Below are 18,038 nucleotides of genomic sequence, written 5' to 3' on the forward strand. Positions count from 1 at the left end.
TCATCCTTATTAATCTCACTTTACGTCTCAACCCTCTCAGTGCTTGCATCATCCTGAGCAGCAGGAGGGATAGCTTCAACACAAAGCCTTCAGTTCTCGCTAAAGACTCACTAGAATCATCAAATCATTAAGACCTCTAATATAACCAAGTCCAACCATCAAGTCATCCCTACCATGCCCACCAAATCACATCCTTCAGTGCCACATCTTGGCATTCCTTGAACACCTCTAAGGAAGGCGACTCAACACCTTCCTGGGCAGCCTGTTCCAATGCATCACTACTCTTTCTGAGAATAAATTTTTCCTAATATCCATCTTGAATTGATGAGGCTTCCTTCAAAGCTGAGGTGTTTGTCCCACCCTTCACATGCTCACACACCACTCCCGGCTTTGAAAGACACAAACGTACAGGGATCAGCTCTGCAGAGCATAGATCCACACACTACAGACTTCAGTGCCTCTTCCAGCACTCTAAAATAGCAAGGCTCAGTGTATTAGAGCAGCTTTCCTTTCTACCTTAATCCTGTAAACTTCCTCAACGCACCAGATAGGCACCCCATCTATGAGCTGTGGCTTGCTAGCAGATACCAGGTATCTTCCTACAAACTTCAAGAAGAGAAATACACAGACTGTGGTGAGCCCTGGCTCCTGCCCCATAGCAGCCTTCCTTTCCTCTGGCATCTTGAAGGCAGAGAAGGGCACACTTGGAATCCTCTTGGTAGTTTTGCTGAGGGATGCTATCCGAAGAAGCAAGAGTAGCACATATGGCCCCACGGCAGCTCTCACTGATGTCCTCATCCTCAAATCTCTGCTCTTTTGGCTGAAACCTGAAAGCCTGGGTGGGGACAACCCTGGGGGTCAGACAGGAGATGTGGATCTGCATAAGGATGGGAGGAAAGGTTGCATCGTCAGGCTGTTCTTACCCATCCTCTGGCTTTTTCCAAAGGGAAACTGAAGCTGTGTTCTCCAGCAGCTGGTGCTCTGCCAGGCCTTGCACAGAGCCACAGCCCAAGAAACAGCCTTCCACTTTTTCCTCACAACTGCCCTCCTCTCCCAACATGGCGGCCTCACCCTGCCTCCCCTCCCAACATGGCGGCGAGACGGCTCACGCCCTCCCTTGAAACACATTCAACATGGCAACCTGCTCCCACCACAGAAACCTCACTGCCGTGCAGTTTGACCTTCCCAAGATGGCACCAAGCCCCCACGTGATTATTTGCTCCTCCTTATTCCGTGATCACGTGAGACAGGGCCGGGTGGCGCATGCGCAGTATCCTCTCCGCCGCGGCCAGAGCGGCGGCTGCCGCGGCGCTGAGGGAAGATGGCGGCGCCGGTGCGAGCCGTCACCGGGGCGACGCGGCGGCTCTGGCACCGGCTGCCGTGAGGGCTCGGCTCGGCCCGGCCTAGGCCCGGCCCAGCAGGTGAGCAGCGACGGCAGGGCGGGAGCGGCTCCTCCTCGGGGAGCGGCCCCTTGAGGCGGGCCGGGCCCTGCGGGGGGCGGTGGTCGAGCGTGAGGACCCCGTGTGGGGCCGACCTCTCCATGAGGGTCCTGTGTGGGCCGAGCCCAGCCCGGTCGGCGTCCCTTTATTTAGGGAGGGGTAATTAGGGCAGAGCCTCCATTTCTTGGGGTGTCGTCGCTGTGTTGAGGTCTCCATCCTCAGCCCCTCGTTGATTGCTGGGCTCCTTTGGGGATCCGCAGCCCGGCTTCTCCCCTCCCCAAAATGACGGTCGGGTGATGCTGAGCTGTGCTGTGTTGTCCCTTGTCCCCCGAGGGGCACTGAGCTTTATCGGTGCCAACACAAAGGTGAGCCTCAGCCGGGCTCCCAGAGCAGTAAATAACCGTGAATTCCTATGCTGGGCAGCTCACACCTCGCTTCGTGGCTTGTTTGTGTTGTGCTCCGAGTCCCTTCCATGGAGGCAGCTTCAGCTCCGTGTCGCTCCCCATTGTCTCGCTGCTGATCTCTCCTGGTGTTGCAAAGACTATTCTTGGTCGCTGTGTCCCTACGAGGGAAGGGCCCTGCTCCAGGTTTGGAGCTCAGGCTTTGCATTTCTAGAAGCTGTAAGCCAAACTTAATTCGTGTTGAGAGGCAGAACAAAAGAGAAGTCGGGGAAGCCTTGTTCATCTGAAATGCGTCTGTAGTATGGTGTAAGCTAGGGCTGTTTTGTGTTTGTAAGATAACCCACTGAGTGCTGGGGCTGTCATTTGTATTCAAATGGATTTAATTATTGGTAGTGAGACTTATGCTACAGCTGGAAGAGCTTTGGCAGTTGTAACTATGTGTGTGGACACATAGCTTTGATCTTGGTAGAATTCTTCCCCTTTATACTACAGGGCTGTGAATCTGCTTAAAACGCATTACATCTGAGATGCTGCTGACCTAAATTTGGAACCCGAGTGTAATGACAGAGCAGCCACCTCCAGTCATCACTGGCATCCTGGAGCCTGGATCAATACATTGCATTGCAGGTGGCCTTGCAAAGCCCTGGACTGCTGATGATGCTGCAGTGTCCTCACAAACATGCCAAGCCGTTCCAGCCTGGGCTCAGGGAATTTGCCCTTCTGGAGAACAAAACCCCTGAGCCAGGTGTTAGCAGTGAGTCTCTCCCAACTTTACAGCTATTCTCCCTTTTCCTTATTCCTTAGTGCTCCTTTCTTCTTCCTTTTCCTTACTCTCGTGCTGGAGCAGGGGGAAAATGCTGCTGCTTTCCCTTAGGCTGTGTTCCCTGGGGAAATCTCCTTGAATTTCTCCAGTGCAGGTAGCCTGAACAAATCCTGGGTGATTTTGCATAGTGAAGATGTCTGTATGTTTTTCTTCTTGTGTCACCTGATAGTTATCTGATAGGTGGCTCCACCCAAGCAGCAGTTTTTCCACAGTGGCAAGTGAAATTCTTCGTGAAGAGCTTGGGAGTGAAAAGCAGCATACAGCACAGTTGTGTTATTGCACTTCTTTGCATGTGTTGCTTTATTCTCATCTACAGCAGCACGTGGAACTTGAAAACAGAGCTCACTGGAGCCCGTAGTCACTGAGGCTTCAATTTTCTCCATTTGGCTGCTGGAGAAGCCCGAGAATGCTTCATGTGGAGACAGGGCTGCTCGGTTCCCTGTGCTTTCCCAGCACACAACTGATTTATAAATGCACATTTTCAGGGCTTCCAAGGGCTGTGGGGCTGCAGCTCAGCCTGCTCTCCTTGCTGCCAACTTGAGCCATTTCCACAGGATGTGACTGAGCATGTCTGGAAAAGGGTTCCCACTTTCTGTGTAAACAGAGCTGTGCATCCGAGGGAAGTTCTTTTCCCTGTGTATTTAGGCTTTATTGTACGACATTGATTCAGGCTTTGCCCTTACACGTTCAGAAGGTTGAGCACAGATAAACCAGAAGCCCTTTGCTTTGAATCAAGGTGTAGGTTGAGGCATAGCTGCTTGTGGGAGACATCAGAGCCAGCAGGTTTGGTCCAAGCCCTGGTAAAAGCCTTTGAGAAGAGGATCTGGTGATGTGCTGGGTGAGTGTTGCTCTGGATGCGAGCCCGTTTCAGGGTGTGTTCTTGACATGAGGACTGCGTGTTACTCAGATATCTCCTGCTTCCTGTCGTGCTTTGAAACTCAAGTCAAAATCCCTTTCAAACTTGCTTATGCCTTAGATAAAAGAAGAGCAGGGTGACATGGATGTGTCGAAAACTGCGGCTGGAAACTTGGGATTGTGCAAGATGTAAAAATGCGGTTCTTGCCTTCAGGAGCTTGCTATTTTGGGAGCTGCACATGTTCTCCTAGAGCCTCAATTAATTCGCTTTGGATTGTGCTGCAGAGTGTGTTCGCTTCCCCATTTCTATGGCAATTTTAAAAATATTTATCTTTGCTAGTTAAACACCTACTGAGATATCTGTGAATTAAACAACAAGCATTCACTTTTTCCCCTCTTGTCCACTGTTTGTGGCTCCAACAGGCTGTATCTCTTCCTATGTTTTAGAATTGTTTTGAAATGCTTGTCTGGCTTCTTCCAGTTCTGTGCTGTGCTGGGTTTAACCTACTTTGGGGTTCCTAGGGTTTAAAGTGAGTCCATAGAGTTTTTTTGTAGAAGCAGCTCAAACCTTCTCCTTCTGCTCGTGTTGGTTTCGTCTCATTCCAGTTTCTGCTGGTGTTACCAGATGTGAAGCGAGTGCAATATCATCACAGTTGTGCCAGAAACAAATGAGAAATCCAAAGAGCAGCAGCCACTTTTGTACCATATGGAGCTAAAATTACTGAATCCAGTTCCTCGTGTGTCCGTCGAGCTGCCACCTTTAATCTGTCACTTTGAATGCATACCCTTCCTGCATTTGTCTTTAGGCTGCCTGTTTTTTCCCTGTTGCAACGGGGGGAAAAAAGCCTTTGGGAGCAGCAGTGGCCCATTCTGCAAATGTGGGCTGGGGGAAGCCAGGCTGTTTGGGGTGTGAGGTAGGAGGTCTGCAGCAGGGGGGTCGGGGTGAGTTGCCATCACGAGTTCCTTGCATTTTGGGTTGCAAAGGTGCATGAGGCATCTATTTCTTGTCTTTTTTCTTAGAATTTCCAACGTGGTATTTCTAAGCCTTGGTGAACAGACTTGATTTGCTGAGTCTCACAGCAGTGCATGGCATGGCCAGGTAGCTCATCTCAGGAGCTGCAGGAGGTGAGCATTGCTCAGTGCTGTTGGATGTCCTCAGCCCCTGCGTGCTAGCAGTGATGACAGCACTGCATCAGCATGCTCCTGTGCAGTCAGCAGCAGGGCTGAAAGCTGCGGATATTGATTTTAAATTAAACCTTGGCCATTGAGCCTGCAGTAATATGTGGCTTTTTCCAGAGCATCCTTTTATTGGCCTGGAAGTCAGTACCACTGAGCTCATCTTCGCTCCAGTGATGTCTCAGGGCTGCTCGTTTCTTCATTTCTTAGTGAGCAGAGGAACGCTGTGCTTTGTGCAATTAGGCTGCAGGGCAGCTTTGCTCTGTGCAAACATTAAATCCTTCCATTTCTCTGACAGAGAGCACATGGGGGGCACCAGAGGTTGGCACGCGAGCACCTGCTCAATGGGTTGCCCTGCAGCAAACCTTGCCTTCACCAGCATTCCCATTGTCCTGCGCAGGTTTTTTTGGGTACTTGAGGCATAGAAGTGGGCTTCTAGATGTCTTGAAATACAGAAGTGATGCTTCTGTTGTGTTTTCAGGCTTATTTTTCATACATTCGAAACACAATTGGTTTTTAGGTGTGTTTTCCTAATGGCCCAGGTGTATGTTTGTCTGAAATCTGTGTATGAAATGTGTGTACAGGCTGAGCAATGTTCAAGGTTTGGTAGCTTTTAAGGGATGTCAGGAGGAGGAAGGCAGCACTGTGCTGTTTTTAAGGCTTTCTTCTTAATAATTAATTTAACAGCAGCTCTACAGGCACTGCCTGTGAGCTCCTGAACTGTCTTAAGAAAGCAGGGAGATGGCACTTACTCCCAATATCTGTTCATGGACATTATCAAGCAAGGTTTTTTTGCTGAGGAATCATTGCAGGCACTTCTGGATAAGTCTTGAGCATCGTGTGTTGGGTGGCTTTGTCTGTGCTGATGAATCCTCAGGCAGTGTGTGATATGGCACGTTTTCCTGTATGATCTTAGGATGCATTTTCAAGTCTCAGAGCCTGTTGTTTGCTTGCTTTGGGATCGTTCTTACTTTCTAGCTAGCCAATTTGCCTTCAGTTTGGAGTTCTTTTTATTACTGGAAAATCCTGAGGTGAGAATTAATGTAATTGATGGCTTGCAGGGAGCCAGCAGAGGGAGTACATGAGCGTAAAACAGCACTTCTTCACAAGTGCAAGTTTAGGATGATTTTGGTTAGAGAATTAAGAGCAAACCTGGACACAGGTAGTGCAGCTGATCACTGCAACCAAGCAGAACAGTTTTCTAAAGTGGCCCAATTTGGGTTGAGGTTACTGGGGTGCTCACGGAGTGCCTGGAGCCCAGCTGGGATCGGTATCAATGTTCTGGTTTTTGGCTGGGATGAAGGGATGCTGTGTTGCTGAGATGTCAGAGGTGGAGGTGTGCAAGCAGCAGCCTGCGTTTTGTATCAGAGGGTGGGATATAGAGGGCTGGATTGCCTTTTAACCAAGGGTTAACTGTGTTTAATGCCCAGCATGGTTAAATGTGGGGTTGGTTGGCCAACATGCATGAACTCCAGCAGCTGCTTCCGTGCTTTTCCAGCCATCTCTCCCTTCTCACAGCTTTCAGCAGGGTTTCTGCAGCTTGAACTAGTTCCAGGTTAATAAGACCAGCAAAAGAAAACCTTCAGTCACTTTTGCTATGAGTGCCTTTGGCTTTTTGAAGATGGGATACTTGAGTTCTCCACTTACTTAACGGCTTTCTGCAGTGAGGTTTGGCCCTGGTGCTTTTGCCTTTGGTCTGGTTCATGATTGATGAGCATTTTATTAAGCTTTTAAGCCAACTCTGATGCTTCTGGTTTCCTTCTGTTTATCCCATTAACAGATTCTAGTGACACTTTTGACTGCGTTCACTTGAAGCGTGCTGTAATTGAACAGCACTGTTTCCTCTCATTCACGTGCAAAGTGAGAAGTGTACACAACATGTTCTGTTTAGGTTAAAATCCAGAATGAACCTCAGGTTTTCTTCATCACTTTCAGGGCTTTAATTCTGTAGGAAGATGGCTTAGGCAGCATAATGTTGGATTTGCATGCAGGCTTGCAACAGCACTGGTTTGCCAGGCAGGGTGGTGGCGTCAAGAGGGAGAGATTGGCATTTTGCAACTTGCAGATGGAATTTAGGAAACCTCTCTCTTTAGAGCTGAAGTCTTATATGGAGGAAAAGACAATTTCCTGTTGAAAAGCATCTGAAGGGGAAAGGCAGAGCTTCAAAGAGCTGGGAACTGCCTGTTTAGTGGGGATGAAAAGCAAAGGTTGGTGCAGGTGTCTGCAAGGTCTCGCTCATTCATCCTTCCAGCACTGCCATGTTAGGTCAGATGCTCGTGGAGCCGTGCAGGCAGGATATTGCTCATTGTTCTGTTTCCCACAGCCTTTTTTGTTTTTGGCCTAAAATCTGTGTTCTATTTTTCCCCCACCGTGCTGAACTTGCCTGGCAATTGATTTTCAAGCAAGTCGGCTCTCACTGGTGCGAGTGTCTGAGGGCTGGAAGCAGTGTGTTATTTAATGCTCAGTGCTTGGTGCTAGCAGAACACAGTGATATCCCTACCCCAAATCACAGGCAATTAACACTGCTGGTACTGTTAATCAGTTGAAGCAGGGCTGGTGGCTGCTGTGGGGTGAGTGGTGTTGGCAGAAGGGAGGGAAGCTGCCATCTGAGCCCTTGGTGGCACGGCTGCTAGGAGCCCTCAGAGCCTTGTGTTGGACTGGCTAAGCAAATAAGCCCAAATGCTCTTCATGTCTCCTTAAACACAGCTCTGCTGTGCTGCTGGGGCTGGTGACAAGCAGAACAGGCACTTGCAAAATATGAGGAAGTGTCTGTAGCAGGTTGGGCCTTCCACCCCTAAATTAACCCTGTAGCTACTGATTGCCAAGCGCAATTAAATGTTCTGCTGAGTCCCTTTCTCCTTCCAACCAAAGCAGTCAGCCAGGGCTGGGCCATTTAACACACACCTTGATTTTTTTTTTCCCAAGTGAGAACGTAGCTTCTACAATTATGTTTGGATAACGAGTTCTTTGTGGCATGTGAAAATGAGCATTCCCTTCTGAGTAACGCACTGTGACTCAGTACTATTGCATGACTGCTTGTTTTCATTCAAGAGCTTGTTTTCATTCAGCAGCTTTCCCTTTGGAGGATTTTCTTTTCCTAAAATCTGTTGACTTTATAAAAAGAAGTTGTCAAAAGCTCTGCGGGTTCAGGCACTTCTGTGACAGCTGAGCAGAGGAGGAGGGATCTCAGGATGGGAACCACCAATGCAACCCACGCCTGTGAGTTGGGGTCTGTGGGACCAGGAGTGATGCCTGCAGGTAGGGAAACCTTGCTGTGTCAGGAGAGGTTTTGCATGAGCAGAGTTCTTGCTCCCTTCTGCAGCCACGTTTTGGGGGCTGTTTTCACTTGGCAGTTTTCTTCACATTTCTTCTCTCTCTGTTCCTCTGCAGTGGCTAATTATTTTAGCAGAATAAATAGCAGGTTCTTAAGTAGATTCAGGAGGGGAGGGAAGGGGTATTGAAGTGCACAGAGAGGAGGAAAAGAGTTATAAAATGTTTTGCCAGCTGGCAGGGTAGCAGCTCTTAGGATCAGTCAGACAAATGGGATCGGTGCTGGCGGAGCTTGGCTTCGATCGCCCTTTGAGTGTTTCTGTATGCATTATTTTAAGCAGTTGAGATCATTTGCTAAGGCTTTAGGCTGACTTTTAAATGCTCTGAGACATCTGTCCTCCTGCAGTGTAAGGGCTCTGCTCTGGGCTGGGGGGGCTGTAAGGTGCAAAGCATGGGGTGATGCTTTGGGGCGCTTCGTAACGATCAGTCAAAGCAGACCAGGGCTGTGGGATGATTCACTGACAAGTGAATCAAACTGCACATGCTTTTTGATGAGACACAGCTGTGCAAATCACTTTGCTGTTTTTTCAGTGCTGGTGTTGCTTAGATATTAATCTTAGTCTGTGTAGAAGCTGCTGTCCCAGCTCAGCACAAACAGAGAGCATCTGGAGAGCTGCTCTGCCTTTGGGACAGCTAGCACAGCTACTGCCATGGGATTTTCTCCTGTGGATGTGCTGATTCATTGTCAGTAGGAGCTGGTGGGGTGTTTGAGCTTTGTGGCCTTTTTGCTTTAAGGCACTGGGGCAAGGTTACAGCACAGGGCTTTTGCCATCACTGAGGAAGGTGAGTGTTGCAATCGGGGGTCATTCCCAGCTCCTCGGTCTCACGCCCTGTAAACAAGATCCGCATCCATGGCAGGTGAAGCTTGGTGCCCAAATATCCCTTCCCCTTGTCTGCTGGGAGCTGAATTCATTACTAATCTTGTTCTGATAAAAAATAGCACGCTGTGGTGTGAACTTGGAGGACGGTTATTTGTTATGCTCAGATGCTTAGGAAATGAGGATCTAGCTAATTGGATGCATTTGGGTATAATGATATCAAGTGGTCTGGTAAAGCTGTAATGAAGTCCTGAACGCTCTGCAGTCGTTTTCATTTCAGTTAAAGGAAGGCAGAGGAATTTCCTTGCTCTCCAGAGAACAGGCTGCCATCCCGATGCCCTGCCAGCTTCCTCTTCAGCCAGCTTCCTGTAATTTTGCAGCAAGAATGTTGGGATTGCATATGTGTATTTAATGAGCATTACAAAAAAGATGTCTGGGAGAGATGTGCCCAGCAGGAAGCTGTGCTGGGAAGCAGAGTTGGGCTGATTTTAATCGTGGTGTCATGCACTCTGCCTGTGGGTGCTGTTTGCTGTAATCTCCATCCTTTCAGACCGCTGGTATCGATGCTGGCACGTGTGGCATCCCAGGAAGGATAAAAACCATCTCTGCAGGTCCAGGTTTGTTTCCTTATCTTCTTTCTTAGGGAAGCCTTTCACAGCTAAGCAGCACCATCAGGCACAGGGCCTGTCCACCTCCTGCAAGCGTGGGAGACCAGGCAAGGCTGCCTGGAACTTCTGCACCTGCAGGGATGCACAGATGCCTGCAGATCACAGAGAACACCAGCAGGCTTCCTGCAGCTCCTGCCTTGGCAAAGCAGGTGCTCTCCTACAATCTGAGCTGCTTGCACACAGCTTGTCTTCCTCCAGATCTTGCAGTAAGATCTGTGCCTGTGATTATTCTGTGTGCTGGAGCTCCAGAGGATTGAAATCAGGATTTGATAATTGGGTTATTTATAGTTGAAGGGAAAAAAAACCCAACTTTTCTAGGAGGGCATCCATTCTTGCACTTCTCAGCTGACATCCTCCAGTAGGTTTTGCACGTTATTTAAATAGTAAATAAAAGCTGCTGGGAAATGCACACCACCATCATCTTTGCTTCTGAACCTTTACAACAACGGATTTCTTGTGTGAACCTGTTGAGCCAAGATTTATGTTCAGTTTTATCACCCCCAGGTGTCCCGTTGTACCTGGTCTGGTTGTGTTCCTGTTTGCTTTTCCAGCACATAACACTTCTAGGGTGTCAGGTGCTTTCTGTTCCCCATCTGCTGCTCTGGTTTCCTAGCTGTAAGGCTTTTGCTTCCCCCAGTTTGGGCATGACTCAGGGCTGTGAAGCTGGAAGCCTTTGCTTGCCTGCAGCACTGCATAAAGCTGGAAATGATTACCTGTGCTTGCTGACTATTGATGCTCTAGTTTGGAAAGGACCCAACTCACTATATTTTTTGTTAGTTTTGTTAATTTGTTTTTAATGCAACTCTCTTTGTTTTCCTTAATCTTTGGGAATTTGTAAATTATCTGCTGCATAATGCAGTTTACTGATGGGAGCAGCACTTTTGTCTAAGTGTTTCGGTTTCAGGCTCTCTTTGTCATAGCATTCACCCTAAGAAGGATTTCTGACACTGGAAAACTTGCAGAGCATCTGCTAGCACAGTAACTGGAAGTTTAATTTGAACTTGGTTTCTGCTGAAGGTTGACAGCCCCAGGATTTTCTGAAGCTGCTGCTTCAGGGAAGCTGCCAAAAGTGGAGTGATGCTGCCTACTGCCATTCTTCTGGTGGTGAATTAGTTGTCAGAGTGAGTTGGAAGGCAAAACCAGCACCTCTTCCTGAAATGTGGGGTTATTTCTTAGAAAATAGGGTCTGGGGCTTTGCTTTGCAGCAGCTGCCATGGGTTTGGTGGTCACAGCCTATAAACCATCCAGGGAGTCAAACTGCATGCAGCTGCTCCTTAAGATGGATTTCCTTCACTTCACAGTTCTGTCATTGTTACCCAGTAATGTTACATGTCCTTTATAGCTGGAGATTCAATATTTCAGCCTGTCATCAGCAGTCAGTCCTGCTCATTGGCCAGACATGATTGGATTGCAGTGGTTGTGTTGGACTAGATGATGTTAGTGGTCTTTTCCAATCTTAGCCACTCTGAGGTGTGTTTGCTGCCCCAGCAGAGGTGAGTCTCCTTGCTTTGGTGATGGTGGTGGTTGAGCATTTGTTTGGAGCCTTTTGTCCACATGCAGAGGAAGCTTGGTGGTGAGCTCATTCTGAAGAGGTGTGCAGCCTGCTTCAGAGCCCTGCAAAAACCACGTCCTTGCTTTGGAGCTTTCTGATACAGTGCTTTGTGTAGAGCGACGTGCAGGGTTTGCACGTAGCGCACAGTTTATATTTCTGACGCTGTTGGGTTTCTTTTGGTGACCTCAGTGTTGTCTTTTTTCCCCACTTGAAGCTGTGAAGTGGAATGCCATGGCCAGCTCCTCAGACAGTGAAGATGACAGTTTCATGGCCGTGGATCCAGAAGAAGCTGTGGTCGAGGGGACAATGGAGCAAGATGAGGAGCCGCGTGCTGAGCTGGAGGTGGAGGAGCCCAGGCATAACAGATCCATGTTGGAGCTCCCCGAGGAAGTTTTGGAGTATATCCTGTCCTTCCTTTCCCCCTATCAGGAGCACAAAACTGCTGCCCTTGTCTGCAAACAGTGGTATCGACTAATCAAAGGTACAAACAGCTGTAGTGAGAATGCATTTCTTGTGATGGTTGGAACATGGATTTGTGTTCCAGCTGCTCTGTCTTTCGCTTTAGACTCACCTGTTGTTTTCCACTTGAACTCAGAAACTTTATTTCAGCAAAGTGTCTCAAAACAGCTGACACTGTTGATTCCCTCACTGAAGCATTGCTGGTAGCTCTGGTGCTGTAGAACAGAGCTGGGTATTCTCTTTTGAAGTAGGAAAAAGCAAAACCCTAAACCCCCTACAACAAAGTTGCTCACTGATTGCTGCTTTTGAGCACTACCTGTATGCTGCTAACGTTGACCCTGCATTCAGCCTTCTTCCCTGGCACGTGCACAGCAGACTTCCATTCCCAGCATCCCATGTCTCATGTGGCTGCAGTTGTGCACTGTCTGCAGCTTGCTCAGTAATTACATTCCCAAAGGTTATGCTTTTGGTTGGAAACCAAACAGTGTCTGATTCTTACAGCTCTGCTGAAGATAAGTGGCAAAGTATAAACTGCATCTACATTAATACAGATCTACATATTCAGATTTTCTGAAAGGGTATCTGTGAGACACAAATGCTTCACTGTGCTTCTGTGCAGCATTAATTCTGAAGCCTTATGGGGATATTTTAATGCTATACAGATGTGATACAACAAATAGTTTTACTTGGATCCTTGTGCAAACTCTGCTTGTTAGCTCCCAGTGTTCTGAACGCACTGGGTGATTTCTGCTACCTTAGACTGTTGGCCATGCAAGTTTTGAGAGTAAGCTTCATAAAAACAGGCAGTTTGAGGGAAAAACCATGGCTAGATCTGTGGGAAATTAATCAGGTTGCTGCATTAGGGCACCTTGTTTCTTCTGGAACATGCAGAACAGGTGTCAAGTGAGAAATGTCTGCATTCTGCCCCTGGCTCTGCATACAGTTGGCAGGTGTATGGGGCGATGTCTCAATTGTGGCCTTGTTGCACATGTGAGGTGTTGCTCAGATTCCAGGGATTCTCTGCTTTGCCCAGTGTTCAACAGGCTTGAACAAAAGCACAGCTACTTCCCAAGTAAGCATTGCACCATTTCTTTGGCATCATTTTGGGTCAGTGAATGCGCAGTGCTCTGTGACTGCTGGCTCAGCAATCTGCATCCTTTTGCTGAAAAGTTTTCAAGTACCCGTGGCCTTGTGTGGCTGCTTTCTCACACATCCTTGTTCCTGAAGCAGCCTTCAGAGGTGCGAAGGATGCAGCTGAAGTGAGCCAGCACCCGGTGAGTCACCCCGAAAGAGGCTGTGGGAAACATCCCTGAAGTGCAGGGAGAGGGAAGAGCAGCCTGTGGCATTGCAGAATCATCCATCTGGAGCCTGTTGGGTGGTGCTGGGCAGCTGCAGTGTTTTTTACAGTGCATATTGCTAACCTGTGCCCTGCGAAGCAGAGAGGTCACTTGAGGTAAATGCCCAATCTGTTTTCTTCTGGTTAATTTTTCCTGTTTGTCAGGATGCATCTGCTTTGAACCCTATGGTTCAAGTTAGGTTTCCCACATGTCTCTTGGGGACCAGCTGCTGCAGGACCCACGGCTTCATTTTTCAAAACTTCCTGCTGTGTATCCCGGAGTGTGATTGCTCACTGGGGGTGTTCCTGGCACAGGGCATGCAGTGAGCAAACTCCTGGGAAAAATCTCAGCAGGTTCCGGTGCCTCAAAGTGCATTTGTTGCCTGTGCCCAGCCACCAGCAAGGACTGGTGCAGCCCTGTGACACCAGGGCACAGCAAGGCTCAGACCAGCTCAGATCCACGTGCGGTCAGTGAAAGCCTTTGCTAGCACCCAGGCACTGCAGCTAAAAGCAGAATCTGCTCTGTGTGCTTTCTCAAAACCAGTACTTTGCTGCACGTGCATGAAAGGCTGCACTTTCTCCCCGTGTTCCTGCTCAGAGCACTTTGAGGCAGCAGGGATGTGGCTGAGTGGTGAGCAGATGCTGTGGCCACAGAGCATCTGTTGAGCTGCTGCAGTCAATCAGCAGCAGGCCACTTTCTTCCCACAGCAACCAGCCTCTGACTTCTCAGTACAAGCACAGTCATATGCACTCTGTGTGCTGAATGAATTGTGGCTAGAGTGCTGGCCTGCTCTGCATAGGAGCTGGAGCCATCTCCAGTGGCCAGATCCATGCCTTGGAAAGCAGAAGGAAAACTTTCAACAAAGACTTGCTGCCTTTTATCTCTGATATCTCCTCTTTTATTTAATTTTGGATTCTTGTCTGGTAGCTGCATGCATTCTCTTCACAGTTCATTATTGCATGTTCTTTGTGTCCTCAGAGGTCCATTAAGGGAAGGGCAGATGCTCTCTGGGCAGAAAGGTGTGCTTGCTTGCAGCAGCAGTTTGGGTGTGATTGGGGACAGCAACTTTGCATTGCAGCTGAGTGAGACAAAAGGACCTGGAAGATGTATCAGAAAGGTAATAGGTTTTAAAGTAGTGGGAAGCTAGTTCAGTGCTGTGATTCTTGTAGGCAGTTAAACATTGAGAGAAATGTGAGGTGTCACATAGCAGAAATGTAGCAGATAAGTTCAGTGATTGCTGATTTCTGCAACTGTTTATCCTCTTAAATCCTCTGAATTTCTACCAGCATAGTTAAAATCTAAATGCAGGATTGTTTAATAATTGCTATCATGCTGCTACTCACTACACATCAACGTGATAATTCATTTATTTTGGCTCCTCCAAGCTCAGTGCTTCTTACAAAGGCTGTCATGCACTTCTTATTAGAGCTGTATGTGCTGGATCTGGATGTGCTTGTGCAACCGTGCAGACACATTTTGTTCCTAACATGCCCCAAATTCTGCTGACATCTTGTCTTTCTCTAGGTGTGGCCCATCAGTGTTATCATGGCTTTATCAAAGCAGTGCAAGAAGGAAACATTCAGTGGGAGAGCCGTACTTACCCTTACCCAGGAACCCCCATCACGCAACGCTTCTCACACAGTAAGTAACTGCCCAGCAAAGCTCCTGATCGACCACAGAAAGCTGTCGTGAGGCATTTTGTCACCTGCTGCACGTGGTGCTGTGTGCTGGCACTTCATTTCTTAGCTTCTGAGCAGTTAGCTTGGAGGAGGCTGAGCGTGGTGTGCCTGAAAACAAAGCACAAAGGGCTGCACCTGAGACGCATTGAAGCAAACTCCTTTCCTGTGGGTGTGATTTGCTGATAGAAGTCAGCAATTTGGTTGACAGCAGTGCTTAAATTATGTCTGCATTTTTGCCTTGCTTCCAAGTTTACAAGTTTATGGAACAGAGGAAGGGTTCCCATTGAGGGAAAGATATTTAAATAAAACTTGTTGTTTGTACTGCAGTAACACTGAACTGTGCCAGGCGCTGGATTAAAATATGACAAAAATTCAGTCCTTGTGGTTTTGTCACTGGGTCAGAGCTCTGTGAGAGCTCAGCTCTTCCGGGGAGCAAACTTCACATTTCAGGAGGTAAATAAACACGATTTAAGTGGTGTGATTCTAAGAGCAAGTAGTTGTAAAATTTTCATATTCCTGGGGAATAATTTACGAAGCAGCTGACACACAGAATATGCAGCTTCTTGCTAGGACAAGTCTGGGAGGCATTCTGCTGATGGCGCTGTGCTTTTCAAGGATTTCATTGTCCTCCCTCCAAAAAACCTGGAAAATGGAACCAGAGTTTACTGCTCCTTTTTAGCAGCTAATGATGTGCTTAGTGCTGATTGCAGGTTTGCATGTATTATCCATCAACTTGCTGGGGGGTATTTCATCTGCACTGGTTCCTCTGAGCGTGCTGCTCTTGCACTGGCTCTGGAATCATAGGATTCATAGAATGGCTTTGGTTGGAAGGGACCTCAGAGATCACCTGTTTCCCAGCCCCCTCCTGCAGGCAGGGTTGCTAACCACTAAATCAGGCACTACATCAGTCCAGGGCCCCTTCCAGCCCAGTCTTAAACACCTCCAGGGATGGGGCATCAAAGCTGCTGCTTTTAGAGCCTGTGGTCTGTATTAGCCTCAGTGTTTGCCAGCATCCTGGCTCTGGTCAACGCTTGGTTAGTAACAAAGCATTATTAATGTACTTTATGCATGGAAAGCCAATCTGGATTAACTTGTTTGCTGATTTAAACTGCTTTTTTGTTTTTTGTTTAAATTTTAAATTTGAACAGTTCTCCAGATCTGTGAAATCTGTTTCCCCTGCGGCAAAGCTGCATGAGTTTGTGGGTGGATTCCAATAGCAGGGCTTGGAGGGAGGTTTGATCAAAGCTGGGCTGGGCTCAGATTCCTTTTGGAGAGCAGCAACAAATCATTAATCACAATGCAAAGAATCTTGGAAAAACTATGATCTCAAACACTGCTGTGCTGCGAGCGGAGGCGAAGTGGGAAGGGGAGGTCTGGGATGGGGTGCAGAGGAGGACTCACAAGCCATTTCTTAGGGATGACCTGCCAGGTTTCATGGGAAAACGTCATCTGCCAGGCATGAGTCCTTTGAAGTCAACAGGCAACGGTTACTGGCATCAAAGGTTTGGCTAGGCCTGCTGCTTTTCCCAAGATTTATTAGAGATATCTCAGAAGTGCTAATAAGGAGCCAATATTTAACGTGACAAGTAAGGAAATTTTAAACAGAGGTCATTGTCTCTGATAAATTCCGAAGAACTGAATAGAAAAAAAACTGTTTGATAAGGAATAATTAATGTAAGTCGTTGGAATTTTACAGAGAGGAAGCGTTTGTCAGGTCTTTGATCATATGACAAGTTTGGCTGATAACAGACTTTATGGATGGGCTGTAGGTTGGCTGAAGGATTTAACTGAAGCTGCACAACACTGCAATTCTCAGTAATGCTATTCCTTGAGATTTAAGCACGCAGGCTTGCTGAAAGAAGTACTCATAGGTTTCTGAGGTGAACAGCAGGTAATTTTGTGAAAGTGTAAACTTGGAAATACTTGTCTAATTGTCTTCTTTAGCTGGAATGCGTAAACCTATGGAGATCATAGCAGCAGGGTGACTCATGCAGTTAAATCACTGGCCACAGTCAGAAAGTGATGTCAAAAGGTGGAAGAATGCAGGAAAGGAAAGGCCTGAATGGAATGTCGACCGTTGAGCCAGAAATATTCTTCCTTTGATGGAAGAGGTGGTTCTGCAGTGACTATGTTTAAGTACTGATTTTTCCATGCAGACTGGGGAGCTTTGTACCAGTGTAGTGACTAATTAAACAAATTCACCCTGAGATGACAGAGGTGAAAGCTGGAAAACTGTTGGTGTTACAGGAGGGGCAGCTCCTTTCTCAAGAGCAAGGGGACCCAGCAGCAATGGCTTTCTTTGTCTCTAAGCTTTGCTGAATATATTACTGCCTTCTGACTCTCCCTAAGCTGAAAGCAGCAGGAAAATAATGAAATTGTAAGTCTGGGGTTGTTACAGGAGACAGGTAGCTTTCACATTTCATCCCTTGGCTGAACCCCTCCTTCAGCAACTGCGTTTGTGGCGCTGCATTTCCTGTCCTTAGCTGAAGTGCACTTCCAGACATGTCTGAGCCCTTTCAAACTGGGGAAGTGATCTCAGGAGGTGACAGAGCTGTGTACAGGGACAGTTTTAAAGCCATTACCTAGGAACATGACAATGGTCAGCAGTAAGGCTGCAGTGCTATTGTCAACTGGAGCCACGTATCAATGGGAGTTCAGCAGCCTGCTGACATTTCCCCTCTCTCTGATGGGGAATCTGACCTCTGAATTTGACTCCTGTACATGTAGATTACCTTTTTTTTCTTTATGTACTTGATGGTGAAAAAGTCAGTGCCCTCTGATTATCATAACGGGCATCTGTGTTGCATTTCAGTTTCCTTTCCCACTTGCAGCCTGCTGGTCTTTATGTTGCTTCTCTCACACTTAAGGTGCAAATCTCAGATGCTTTGTTTGTGGCTGTTGTGCAGCACAGAGGGAAAACAGGGAAAACCTCTTCCTCCCTGGATCTGTTCTACCCTCAGAAAGACTGGTATCAAGCTGGTGTTTTCACCTGTGCTTTTTTTCAAGCTACCTGCCTTCCTTGGCATCAGAAACTTTGAATGGTGCGCTGAGAAGAAGAAGGGAAGCACAGCCTAAATTATTTCGATCTAGGATTAAAATACATGCCGTGTGGATGTCACGGTGCCTGGCTGGCTTGGTTGCTCTTTTGAATCCAAATAGAGGAGAAGAATGCTGCCACCTCCCCTGAAAATAATAAATGTGCTGTGTGAAACCAGGAATGCCAAGGGCTTGGTGTGCGGAGGAGGAGGGAGGCACTCAACCTGTCATGATTAGGCAGCAAGTAGGCCTCCAAGGGTGCCACAAAGCTTTCAAGGAACGTTGGTCCTGTTCGTTACTTCTTCCCTGCTATTCCTATCCTGCTCCCAGTAGAGGTGCTGGGAGCCACGCAATCTCCTGTTTTTTACCAAGGCAGTTTATATCCCAGCCCAGGTAAATGTTGAAGCCCGCACAGTCGCTCTGCTGCTGTTTTACCCCCACCCAAAAAGCAGCTCCTCGGGTACT

General features: G+C 47.7%; 1 protein-coding gene across 2 annotated transcripts in view; it reads left to right on the top strand.

The window, feature by feature from the left end:
- Window positions 1-1,352: 1,352 nt before the first annotated feature.
- FBXO42 (F-box protein 42) overlaps window positions 1,353-18,038 on the top strand; it is a 38,421-nt gene continuing 21,735 nt past the window's right edge. Inside the window, exons 1-3 of one of the 2 annotated variants that reach the window (XM_042883210.1) lie at window positions 1,353-1,421; window positions 11,277-11,543; window positions 14,383-14,499. In XM_042883210.1, the coding sequence (XP_042739144.1) occupies window positions 11,294-11,543; window positions 14,383-14,499 (367 nt within the window). In that variant the 5' untranslated portion in view covers window positions 1,353-1,421; window positions 11,277-11,293. Of the gene's footprint in view, window positions 1,422-7,929; window positions 7,953-11,276; window positions 11,544-14,382; window positions 14,500-18,038 lie in introns of those variants that run through there. The other variant, XM_042883209.1, reaches the window with a different exon arrangement.

Source organism: Lagopus leucura, unplaced genomic scaffold, assembly GCF_019238085.1.
Source record: "Lagopus leucura isolate 7727_CA_CO unplaced genomic scaffold, USGS_WTPT01 Super-Scaffold_100037, whole genome shotgun sequence".
Taxonomy (NCBI): Eukaryota; Metazoa; Chordata; class Aves; order Galliformes; family Phasianidae; genus Lagopus; species Lagopus leucura.